At 36.6% G+C, this 12,808-nt stretch overlaps 1 protein-coding gene across 5 annotated transcripts in view; it reads left to right on the forward strand.

Annotated features, from left to right (window-relative positions):
- Positions 1 to 12,808, forward strand: part of PPP6R3 (protein phosphatase 6 regulatory subunit 3) — a 67,509-nt gene that overhangs the window by 32,890 nt on the left and 21,811 nt on the right. For all 5 annotated transcript variants that reach the window (XM_050898051.1, XM_050898052.1, XM_050898053.1 and 2 more), the window contains 7 exons: positions 101 to 214; positions 924 to 1,053; positions 2,938 to 3,090; positions 5,120 to 5,269; positions 5,794 to 5,858; positions 7,848 to 7,963; positions 8,338 to 8,423. In XM_050898051.1, coding sequence (XP_050754008.1) covers positions 101 to 214; positions 924 to 1,053; positions 2,938 to 3,090; positions 5,120 to 5,269; positions 5,794 to 5,858; positions 7,848 to 7,963; positions 8,338 to 8,423 — 814 coding nt within the window. The remainder of the gene's footprint in view (positions 1 to 100; positions 215 to 923; positions 1,054 to 2,937; positions 3,091 to 5,119; positions 5,270 to 5,793; positions 5,859 to 7,847; positions 7,964 to 8,337; positions 8,424 to 12,808) is intronic.

A 12,808-nucleotide genomic window follows, 5' to 3' on the forward strand; every position in this document is an offset into this window, starting at 1 on the left:
TTATCCCCTTATTAACTTTATATGGGCAAATGGTAGCTACTTCTGTTAACAGCTGGATCCTGAAATAGTGTTATATCTGATGCCATACTTTTCTTTTCAGACAAGAAATCATAGAGCAGCTGCTGTCTAATATTTTTCATAAAGAAAAAAATGAATCTGCAATAGTCAGTGCAATCCAAATACTATTGACCTTACTTGAGACAAGACGACAAACGTAAGTGTTCTTACTCCACTTAAATTATGCCTGCATAATTTAATTAAACTACTGTTCAGCATTAGCAAGTGTCTTCCATGTACTTATGACTGAACCATTTTTGTGGCCGGTTGTAGCTGAAGAAGTAAAAGAGCAAACCAAGTGATTGCGGTTGGCATTACTACGCTTTCACCAAATGACTGGTCTTTCTGCGTTTTTTTTTCTAGAAGCTAGTTAAAATGCCGCTTGACAGATCACACTAATTACATTTCATCAATTTGTTTCTGGATACAAGAATAGAGTAAATATGTACAGTGCAGTGAGTGGGTATTGGCTTTTTTAAAAGTCATTTGGAATTTCATTACAACTTCACTTTGAGAAACCGCTGAACAGATCTCCGTGGTACATTCAACTTGTTTATGTTGTTCAGATGAGTGAAGCTCTCTCTCTGCCTCAAAAGACGAACTAGAACAGCTGTAATGTTTACTCTCAAAACCATATTGGAGGTTCCAGGCACAATAAACCCTAAAAATAGTAGGGCTAGTGTTTGGAAAAATCTTGTTCAACCATTACTTCATGCTTAATTTATATTTGTAACCTTATGTTTTTACTTACCTCTTCATTCTTTTCACGTGCCTTCAGAACCATGACGCTCTCAAAATCATACCTTAAAGATGTTTTACAACTAACTTTGATATTAATTATCAGATTTTGCTTGTGTGTGTTTTAGATTTGAAGGCCACATAGAGATCTGTCCTCCAGGCATGAGCAGTTCAACGTATTCGGTCAACAAAAGTGTTTTAGAAGCCATAAAAGCACGACTTTCATCCTTCCATGAACTCCTTCTTGAGCCTCCAAAAGTAAGTGAAACCTTGTTTCACTTTAATTGAAACAAGACTGTCACTGTGTGACTGTATTTTAGGCAGGTTATAATAACAGACAAAACCCAGTTTGACAACGTTCAGGCAAGTGCCCAGGCTCCTTCCCAGCCTGTTGTGAGCTTTGTTCATTATTGTTGTCCCTGAGCCAATGTGTTGTGCTAATTGATATGCTTTTCCAGCTTAAACTTCAATTGGCAGAATAGCCTTGAAGCAATTACTTCTTTCTGAAAGCAATGAAAAGAGATTTGCTATATATTCTCAAGGTGGGTCCTGTTCTCTGCTTGGAAATCCGATCTGGATAGGAAACATGGACTATGGATGCTTCAGTTTTTTCAAACTTTGGCATGGCCTGCATGAGGCCTGCGCAGTTCCTTTAGACTTGCCCAGGACCCAAGTAGACCAGCTCCACAGCATGCACCCTGCACGCTAGGCATGTTAAATTCTTTGGGCTTTTTAACTGATTTAAGCAACTTACCTATGTCATGCTGTTGCAAAAGATAAATACAAGATGTGTAAATAGGGGGTTTATCTATGATCCATTTATATTTTTCCACTCAAATTTTCACTGGCAGAATTTCAGCTGGAGCACTGCACCCTGAACTGGGTGTCACAGTTGGTAAGAGAGAAGGACCTGTGGGCCAAAGTGAAGACCAGAGGTGTATAAAATACCATATGGGGGGGGACAAGGTAGTGTCAAAGTTTATTTTAGCCTGGAGAAGATGAGACCTCAAGATTTCCAAATGCAGAAGAGGTAATAAAATGCAGAGAAACTGTCTTATCTTTATTGCAACAACATGGCAAGATACAGGTCTATGTTACAGTAAAAGCAGGGTTACATAAGATACTTGAGTATTTTCTGATGGTTGGACATACTTAGCATTTGAATAAGTCATCTGATGAAGTTATCTGTTGCTCACTTTGAGCACTATTTAAATGAGCATCCTTAGATTTTTGCCTTATGTAAGGAATGGACTAAATGCACTAGCAGGATGTTGGTCATCTTTTTTCTGATGCAAGGGTGGCACTGGTCAGGCAAAAATGACATCCAGTGTTACAGAAGGCAGTAGTGGTCTCCTTGTCAAAATCTGTTTGTGCCTTAAGATAGGAAGACATTTTCATTATGAATTCCCCTGCTCATTGCATATTTGCTACTAGATTTTTAGATTTTACAGTAGCTAATACCAGATTTTTCTTATTGGCTGACAGTTATGTGACAACAGTTCTGGTTTGTTAACCAGATAATATTTTCAATGTAAGAACCATGGAGCTTATGATTGTAATACAAGGACCCATTAGTGCATGGAAAGAGATTCTTGCTGTGTTGGAAGTAACTCCTTCAAAGACTACAAATGGAGCTTGTTTTGTGTATAATGTTAGAATAAGACACCAGAGAAGCTTGTGGCTTAGTCAAATTATTTTCAAGTATATGAAGTTAGGGTTGTTGAGGCATTATAATATATTTAAGAGGCTGTCCACCTAGCTGTTTTGTGTATATTGTAGCAGTGTAGACTATAGCTGTATGTGGATTAACCAGTGAGAAGTATTTCCTAGGAATTATCACCTAATTCCTTTCAAGGTTGGGTAGAATGCATCTACTTTGAGATCCTGTCTGTAGTTAACAACCAATTTTTACAATGTCATTGGTTTCATGTGGCTGTTCTTAGTGCTTCCTGTCTATGGAGTGAAAATAAGCTATAGTGTTCAGAACTAAAAATTGCTTTTTTGCAGGGTGAAGGTAAGACTGTTGCTCAAGGACCGACTGTATATATTTTTAAGCACTACTCTGTCATTGTGCATAGTAATGATGAGCTGGTTTTTTTAAAGATACCTTAATGGGTTTTATGTATGTACCTCCTTTTTCAGAAAAGTGTCATGAAGACGACCTGGGGTGTATTGGATCCACCTGTGGGAAACACGCGTTTAAACGTGATTAGATTAATATCCAGCCTTTTACAGACGAATACAAGCAGTGTGAATCAGGAGCTTATAGAGCTTAACAGCATAGGAGTAATATTGGTAAGAACTTTATGCTACCTTCTTTTTTTTTTTTATGGATTGCTATTAAGATCTTGCCTGTTTTTTCTGTCACTGCAGATAATTTGTTAGTATATTTTCCAGCCTAACTCTTCAGCCTGTTGGTGTTGTGGCTTCTTTTGCACCGTTTAAGAACTCTTAATATTGGATTCTACTGTTAAATTCATCTGTCTGAAGTCAGCATTTTCCTCTGATCACTTGAATGGTTCTTATTCTCTACACCTTCATAAACATATGAAGTCGTTTTCTTAACAAGCTTATTTTTTCATCTGTATGTTCTCAAGTTTTCAGCCATGTTCAAGGCTTCCCTGCTGTTTTCATTCTTTTCCTAAGTTCCCTCAAAACCCCTTTTCCTCTGTTAATACTATATGGCACATCAAATGGTATCTCAGCACTGTCCTATAAAGGGACAATTATTCTTGGTAGCTCATACGCCTTCAAACCTCTGAAAGCAAGATGTTGCACAACAAACTTTCAGTCAGTTCATTCACTGCTTTTTGCTAATGTGGAATGTGTACTTTGAGTACTTCCTACCTCATACTTCAACTATAGCAGGACATATTCTTTGTGTTTAGGTTGACCAAAAAATTCGAATGTTGGTATCAGTTAAAAAATAACTAGTGAAACATGCTAGAACTTATACTACAGTTTCTGAATAAAATAAGTAAACTTCTGCTTCTAAGCAGGCATTTGCAAACTTAAAGTGTTAATATTTTCTCTACCCCAAATTGGTTTAGTCTAAAATCCCTTTTTCCTTCAACTAATACAGCTATGGTTGTAATGTCTTCATCTCAATTTCTCTGCACAACATGGGTTTGCAGACAGGTACCAACTTTTTATACAAATAGCTAACTTCACTGTAACTGAAGCTTTTCCCAGATGCGTTATCTAAGGGAATGTACATGCTATGGACACTTGCATGTTCTTATAAGTAGATTATTTTGTAAACTAAATTCAGTGAGGTTTGAACATGCTTTTCTGTTGCAGGTTTTACATAAGGAAGAAGAAAGTAATTATAGCCATATTAAACTTCTCGCTGCTTCGTGCTGTTTGCTGAAAGAGCACATGCTTTATTGTGCAGACTTGACTGTTAGGAAAAGTAATTGTCTAGTTCCAGTAGCATATCTTTATGGGAGGATGTCATTAGTTTAGGAGGACTGAAGGAAAATTGGAGATCTTTAGCTGTATTTTGAATGAGACTTAAATTGTTTAATACTGTTCCAATCACTGCATGTATTTCCATAACTAATTTCATTTTACCAGTGACAGCAATCATTTGAGTTTTGCAGTAAGAAGTAGTCTAAAATAACTGGACATAAAGCTGGAAAAAAATCTTGCCTATGTTTAAGAGGAAAAATGTGGAGAACCAGGAACATGACTAAATGAACACTGTTTATTGTATCTCAACCTTAGTATTTGTCTGTGTCTTGTGTAAGGTGTTTAATAATCTTAAACTGCATCTCAATTATCTGAGGTAGCCTTCTGTAATAAAAGAATAAAATTAGTAGATGACAGGTTCAAAACGGGTAGATATGATTTTGTAAGGAATCTCGCTGAAGCGAGGAGCACATTATAAACAGCATGGTAGATGCTAGAAGGTTAAGTGAACTCAAAAAAGAGAAATCTGTCAAGGGCTACTGAAGTCATAAATAACACTTCTGACTCTGGGACTCTCTGGGCTGCAGCTAGCAGAAAGAATGTAAGTGGGGAATGTCATTCCTCCCTGTCATTGTTCTCTGAAAGTGCATTATTGGTTACCCCCAGGATAAATCCAGTTACAGATGAGTTTTTGTTCTGATCCAGTATGATAGTCCGTGTGTTTAGATAATAGCAAGCACAAGAATTAACTTTTTTTAGGTCACAAATTTTCTCTTGCACAATAATACTTACTGTAAAACTTAAAGAATTTGTTCCAGTGTACTCATTCACATGACTTGCTGAGGTGAGACTATTGGTTATGTTTAATGAAAAGACCTTGGTTTGTGTAAACCTTATTGAATTTGTTTTTCAGGATATGTTCTTTAAGTATACGTGGAATAACTTTTTGCATACTCAAGTAGAAATCTGTATTGCATTGATTCTTGCAAGTCCTCTTGAAAGCACAGAAAATGGCACAATTACAGATCAGGGTTCCTCTGGGGACAATCTCTTACTGAAACATGTAAGTTGTGGTTTTTTGGGAATCTCTTGAATTTTCCTGTCTCCAGGTTATCGTAGCAGTTACTCTTACATAAAATATACCCCAATTTTACTTTATGTATAGAATGAACAGGAATATTTTTCTATTTTTTCCTAAAATGTTTAGTTCAGGGTGTTAAACCTGTGAGTGCCATAGAATAGATTTTTGCTTCCCCAAAGTGAGCATGTGTGCAGAGCTGCAAGTATTTATTTTCCTTAAAGGAGAAGTTCCTCTCATTTTTAAGAATTAAAACTGCTATTTCAATAGCTTTGTGCTACTACAACTCAGCAGCTATAAAGAGAAGCAGAATTAATGTAGGTTTAGCTTTTAGGTTTCTGGTTGGGATCCGACTGCTGCTTCTGAACTTTAAACCCTTTAATGAAAGTACTTATCCTGAACCTGAAATTAGTTGTCTTGTAAGACTTTAATATTTGTTAAAATCAACTGTAAAATGCATAATAGTATTCTATTTTACTGCTACTAAGCATATTTTGCTTTTTTGATAGCTCTTCCTTAAGTGCCAATTAATAGAACGAATACTTGAAGCATGGGAGATGAATGAGAAGAAACAGTGAGTAACTAGTTTTCTCATTCCCTGCAATTGTCTATGTAAGACTTGAATTGTGAAGTGAATGTATTACCAATTCATAACTGATCTGGCCAGTTCTAAAAACACTTGCATGTTAATATTTGGGTTAAAGCTTTCTCTCATACTACTTTTTGGTAGCATTCTAATGCTTTTTCCCATGACCATTTGAGAATACAATAGTTTGTCATTCTCGCCATGTATAAGATATTACTATGATCTTTAAAGTCTGCCCATCTTCAAGTACAGAAACGTAGGAGAGAAGTATGGAAAGTCATTTCCATAGATCCAGCCTAAAACTATTCTTTGGTTGGATAAGAATGTTCTTGATCCAGTGCTTACCATATGGATGAATTAATTAAATATTTAGTCTCATGTTTGCAAATACTAATGTGGAAAATATTGTTGTAAACCTCAGAGTGTGCTTTTATCTGGAAAGAATTTATTTTTATTTGCAAGAAACGAGCAGGCTGTTGTAAGTAATTCAGCCCTTTATCCAATTTTGTACAGGTATGACTCCAAATATAAAAGATAAGTCTTTAAGATAATCTAAAGGTATTTTTAGCTTAGCTGCTTCAGGCAATGGAATTTTTTTTTAATGCTTTTGTATTCTGTCACTTAATGTTATTTTGAGCAGCTCTAGAAGCTTGAGGGTGACTGCTTTCTGCTGGTGAAAATCTGACATAGTAAAAGCTGTTTGATTCACTTGGATTAATAAGCATTTGCTAAGAGAAGATACAATCGTATTCTAGACTTTTTGGCTAGGCAATGACAAGTCAGTCCACTTTGTCAAATACAAGTGTTCTTTATGGCATATCCTGTGTTAGAAATGATAACCTTTGCCATCATCAGACGTTGCTTGTTTTAAATGTACTTGCTACCTGAGCAGTTGAGGAAATAAGACAGGAATCTCAAGTTGTTCCAGTAAACGATGTGATGCTGTTTCATTCATGACATCTTGCATTGACATGACATAATTTCAGTTAGCTCATGTATTAGATGATGATAGTGGAAAACCAAGTAATGTGATTTGTGTTTGCATAACCTAATCTAATTCCTGAACTGCTGTCACTTTACAGAGATTTTAGTCAAGTTCATGGGAGGTTTGTCTAGCCAATTGAGTGGGCCTTTCTTGATTTTTTTCATTTAAAAAGCACAAAACCTTAAAAAGCTGACACAGCAAATGTCTGGTTAGCTTGCAGCTAAATGCTAGAAATTCAGTCCAAGTCGGAGCTCTCACTTTAGCTTTTTGGTCAGATCTAGAACAGTTCCAGCTGATCATAGCTACTCAAAGCACTACTCTAAAAACTGGTAATTCCTTTTTCTACAAAGCAGTTCTGTCATGTAAAAAATATTCAGACTGCCTTGTAATTGTACCTTTGGTATGCACTTAAATGTCATTCCTAAACTTCAGGAAAGTAATGATCCTAACTTAAATTTCAGTTAGTCATACCATTCCAGCTCTGTATGCTAAGTGTAATGTTAAGAAACTGTGCAGTACTAGAGCACACTTAGGATTTAAGAATTTTTTCTCTTTTGATCATGGACTCAAAGCCCTGAGAGAATGTTCAGTGTATTGGGGTTTTGAAAAATACTCTCAGCGACAGAAATTTCCTAAAAACTGTGGATCTTGGTTAATTTTGTCGTTATCTTGATAATGCTCTACATTTTTTCTTTCTACACACACACAAATGTGAAAGCAGAAATCATCTGTACAGATACTCTGCACTTCCTTCTTGGTAGTTTACATGCTTGTTAAGTCTTCTAAACTGGCTCAGTGTAGTCAAACCAGTTGATATCTTAAATTCTTGAGTATTTTTGTGAACTTTTGGTTTTAGGATGCAACCCTTCTGCTTAAGAACCCCTACGCTATTTGTCTTGCGGAACTTCTTGACTCTGGCAGAGTGTTTTATAACAAAATACAGTAGCGCAGTTGCTGAGTGTGGGCAGTTGAATTCCTTTTGTCTCTTGCAGGGCTGAAGGAGGAAGACGGCATGGCTATATGGGTCATCTGACAAGGATAGCAAACTGTATTGTGCATAGTACAGATAAGGGGCCAAATAGTACACTAGTCCAACAGCTCATTAAAGGTAATGTTAATGGTCTTAAGTTTGTCTTCATGGCTTTCATTAACAAATTTTGAGGAAATGAATTAAAAGGCAGCTGTTGGATAAAAGAAGAAAATATTGATTATTTCTGACGCATTCAATTGAAAACCAGCCATCCTTAAACATATGCTTAAGTCTTTTTTTAAACAGTATCAAAGCTCCCTGAAATAAGCAGGTCAGCATCTCTTCACATGTAATTTGGACTTGTTTGCTAGATGGAGTAATCCTTATGGATTTAGGAGGGTGCATATGTTCTTTGCAGTATTTCTGGTAGAGCAGAAGAGAACAATTAAAAATTGTGATGCTCCATTTTCAATAGTATCAAATTGGGGTGTTTTTTCTGTTTCGTACGCTAGAGCTTCCAGAGGAGGTCAGAGAGCGATGGGAGACATTCTGCACAAGCTCTTTAGGAGAAACTAACAAGAGGAATACGGTGGACCTGGTAAGTAGTGATGGTAAGGTATCAAAATTGCTGCTGTTTACTTGGGCCCCGGTTTCTTTTTGTCAGCAGCACAGCCAGTCTTCCCAAATACCATGTACTTGTGTCGACAAGTACATCTAGTTGCTGAGCTATGGAACTGATAATTCTTTAGTTTACTTTTCAACTAAAGCCATATCATTAATATTTTGTATGGGAATCTTGCAGTAGCTCAGTTTGTATAGCTCATCCCAGACAATCGCCAAGAAAGAAGATTTCTTTACAGCTTCAAGTTAGCGTCCTCGAAAGCTCCTGTCTGCTTGAAGAGTACAAATTGAAACTGCAGGAGCTGGTATTAATTGCTTTATCTACAGTATGTAAATGAGCCTGTTAAGTTTAATGGGAAAATGTGACGTGCATCCCACTGCATGTGTTACTGACCTTGCTTAAGTCAAGTAACTTTGCATACTTCTGTTGTGCACCTGTCAAATTTCTTCTGCACACAACAGTAGTGATTACACTTTTAGAAAAAAGCTAAACTTAAGTAGAAGTATGAAGGTTTTGTGTAATCGTGTTAAACATACAGTTTTAAGACTAATCACTTGGAGACTCTAAGCTGAGGCTGTTTCTAATGTCAACAGACCAATTAATGAATTTTAATATACCTGACTTCTCCAAGAATGCAGTGCTTTGCATGTGGCTTCATTAACTTGTGCTGGTGCTGCATTAATTGGGCTATAAGACTAACAGACTGTTAAATTTGCTATTTGAACATAATATAGCAACTGGAACATAATGCTAACATCATGTGTGTGGCAATAGAAGCAATAGGAAATTCATCTGAAACTGTAACTTGTGGACAGGACCAAATGATGTACAGGCGGTATTTTTTCCATGAGCCTGTGAATGTGAAGAAGGTCATAGTGCTTGTAGAATAATGATATTTTCCTCTTGTTAGAAACTACTTCTTGCTCAGGGCCAAGAGAAGAGTCATCTAAGGCAGAATTTTAAGCTGATTTATAATTAATAACATTGTAATTAGCTCTTTAGATATGTAATCATTTACTTGGATGTACTTGATGTAACAACAGTAAAACCTCATTTAGAACATATCTCTAAACTCTGCAATATTCAGTTGAACAGACGTACAAAGCATTAAAACAAATTCTTTTATCTGAAATGCCATCTGGAAAGTACTGTGTCTTTTGAATTTCTAAAGTTATAGGCTTTGTTTCTGCTTGCATGATCAATTCTCATGAGCCTTGGATTAGCATTTAATTCAAAGTAAGCGGTAATGGACAGTATAATGTGGTGTAGGGAGATTGAAAGACAGATCTCATAGAAAACGCAGCTTGTTTTACTGAGTCAGGTTTAAGTTACGTTATTGTATGAGTGTATACTGAAAGCACAGCCCCACAGTACTTCTTCCCAGTTATACTGTCCCCTAATATCCATGCTTTTGATCTGTGCTTTGGTCTCCGTAGACCTTCCTCTCCATCTATAAACCTGGACAGTTTGGTATGTCTGAGTGTTTGAGCTCTTCTGGAAGTCAATGAAAGCATCCTCGGTTAAAATAACAGCTTATCAGAACTAGTGTTTATGCTTGAAAAATTATATACCCTATTTAAAGTGCAGATTTTCAGTGTTCCCAGAGCAAGATCTTAATCACACCTTTCTTAATTTTCTATCGATTAACCTTATATTTATTGCTGGGTAGATGAGTAGACTGACTTACTTCGTTCAAGGTTTTCCTGTCTTAAGCAAGCTGTTGAGCAGAATCTAGTCATGGGTGATACAATAAATCACACAGTTCCTGACCTGAATGACAGAACTGTGGTTTACTAGTATACTTGATCTTCTTCAGTCAATTTACTAAGCTCAGATTATCTGATCTTTATGTGTATGCATACTCTTATGATGTGAAGTTCATTAAAAAATATGTAAGTAAGTTAGCTGTGTGAAGGCTATGGAAATAACTGATCTTGAGTACTTTCAATGCTTCAGTCATTTGGTGCTCAACAGAGAGCTCTTTTACTATAATGGAACAAGGTATGTGGTCCTGCGGTCCCATGCATAATGAACTGCTGCAGCCATGAGACTATTCTTTTTCAGTTGTTTTACATCAGGGACGTTGATTCTAAATTTATCAGCACTTTATCCCTTTCATTCTCTCCCTCTTTAGGCTTTTCTGTCTCTCAAACAAGTTCTTGTTACGTTTTCTAAAACAACAGTAACTGCAGACTTAGAAGTGAGCATGTAGCAGTAGTATCTCAGAGATTCCCCAAAACACTTTACAGACTTTACAGGAAGTTTATTTTTGTTTTTCCACTGCTAATTGTCCTTCTAGTAGAAGGTAGGCAGTACTTCACTAAGCTTACCTACTTACCTAGCTGAAGATTAAACAAATGTGGAGTAATTGTTCACTTTCTCTTTAGACAAGGTGCATTAATGATGCTGGTACAGTGCAGAATGCTATACAATTTGTAATACTAGGTTTGTGTAAGAGACTTTGTATAACTTCAGATATGACTCTCTATGGCAGCCTTCCCATATTAGTCATGATATTGAATGTCTGTGGGATATACTTAGACTAGGTGAGGAGAATATACCTCCCCTAAGCCTAAAAATAACAGTCTACAGGACAAATTGTTCATGGTTACGTGAAAAGTCACCATGTAGTTCCTTTCTCTTAAGGAAAATCCTTCTCAATATTACCAGGAAATGAGGCAAAAAATGCCACACATTGGAATGAATTATTTGCAAAAAGTGCCTGTGCTGTGTGTTAGTGTTAGAAAGCGACTGCTCTGAACAGAGAGGAGCTTTCTTAAGTAAAGAATTAATTGCTGGAATTCGCAGTGGTCATTCCCACTCCCTTGGCTGGCATAATTCTGCCATTTATTTATTACGGTGGAGTAATGCTAGTTTCTTCTTTCAGGTTTATGCTTCAACTACAGCAGCTGTCAGAAAACAAGAGAAGTAGCTCATGTATCTTAGGCCTTATGTCCTGTTGGTTCCCAAAGGGAGAGTTTGGGGGAGAAGACACTATGTCTAGCTAAGAGTCCTGAGCTTGTTTCTGTTACAGCAGTAAGGGCAGGATTTCTACTGGGGATTAACTTGTTCATTAGAAGTAACTAAAACTAAATAAACAACTTCTTGCTTGGTTTTGGGTGTCTTCCCCCAACAAGTTGCAGTTGTAGAAGGAGTAGGTGTATTAACTTTTGTCCTCTCAAAATGTGCCCACGAGGGGGGTGGTATCTAGGGAAGCTCAGGTTATAGTATGGAATGCCATATAATTACCTTGAAGTGTGCAGACTTTGCAACAATATTTTCATAAATACACACTAAGTATTAACCTTCAATGTACTTGGTCTGTCATTTGATATAACGGTTCTTCTCCAGACACGATGAGCCCAGAGATCATTTGGTGCATTACTATTCTTCCCACTTATTGACAGTTTTAGTGTTGATAGATCAGGTTTCCTTCAGACATTCACTAACTTGAAGTCAGGGTACTTCGAGTATGCAAATTGCAGTGCAGGGCTGAATGGTAGATGTGCAAGAGTAAAGCGCACTCAATTATTTTTTTAAATAAGTGTTATACTAACAGAGGAAAAAGCATAAAAGCACAATATACTTCAGGTAACAACTTTTTTCATTTATCTCTTGCACATGTGTCCTGACTGTAGCATTGTCCTGTGATATTTGTGGGAGCATAGAAAGGTCTCTGTCTTGCATGAAGCCTTCAATGTGTTTCAGTACTCCTTTTGTATAGACTTTTATTTTCTTCAAAAAATAAAAAGAATCCATGAACCACCTGACTTCACTTGAGAATCTGTAACATGGAGTTCTAGGGGTGTGTAGAATAATGCAGTATGTTACAGTGCAGTGTGAATTTTGTCATCTGTAGATTGGCTTTATACTAGTGATCCTTCACAGAGTATATCTTAAGGGTCAACTGTCTCTACTGTTACTTTAGCTAATTGCTGTCCCAGCTAAAATTACGTTTGGAGTGCTGTTCTAATTGAAGATGAGTACTTCCAAGAACATGCTGCTTAGATAGCAGTGTCACCGAACAAACTATTCCCACTAGTTCTATGTCAGATCATCAAAAAAATCTCTTCAACGGTAATGTTTAAAACAGTGATTGCTGTGGCAACAACTCTGTTTGTTTCTGCAAGTACACATTGGTTACGAATTTCTGAAGTTTAATTTGTCTTTTTGTAAATACTGTAGATACCCAAGACAGTTTTCCCTTAATTTTTATGTATTTTATGTATAGGAAAGGAGGAGGATCTCTCTATATAATCTAGTACTTTGGTGACTACTAATTCACTTGCTGTTCAGTATATTTCGTGCAGTACAAAGACAGGATGCAAATTTTGTCTCACTTTGTTTTAGATAACTATCAG

Source organism: Gymnogyps californianus, chromosome 5 (assembly GCF_018139145.2).
Source record: "Gymnogyps californianus isolate 813 chromosome 5, ASM1813914v2, whole genome shotgun sequence".
In the NCBI taxonomy this organism is placed as follows: domain Eukaryota; kingdom Metazoa; phylum Chordata; class Aves; order Accipitriformes; family Cathartidae; genus Gymnogyps; species Gymnogyps californianus.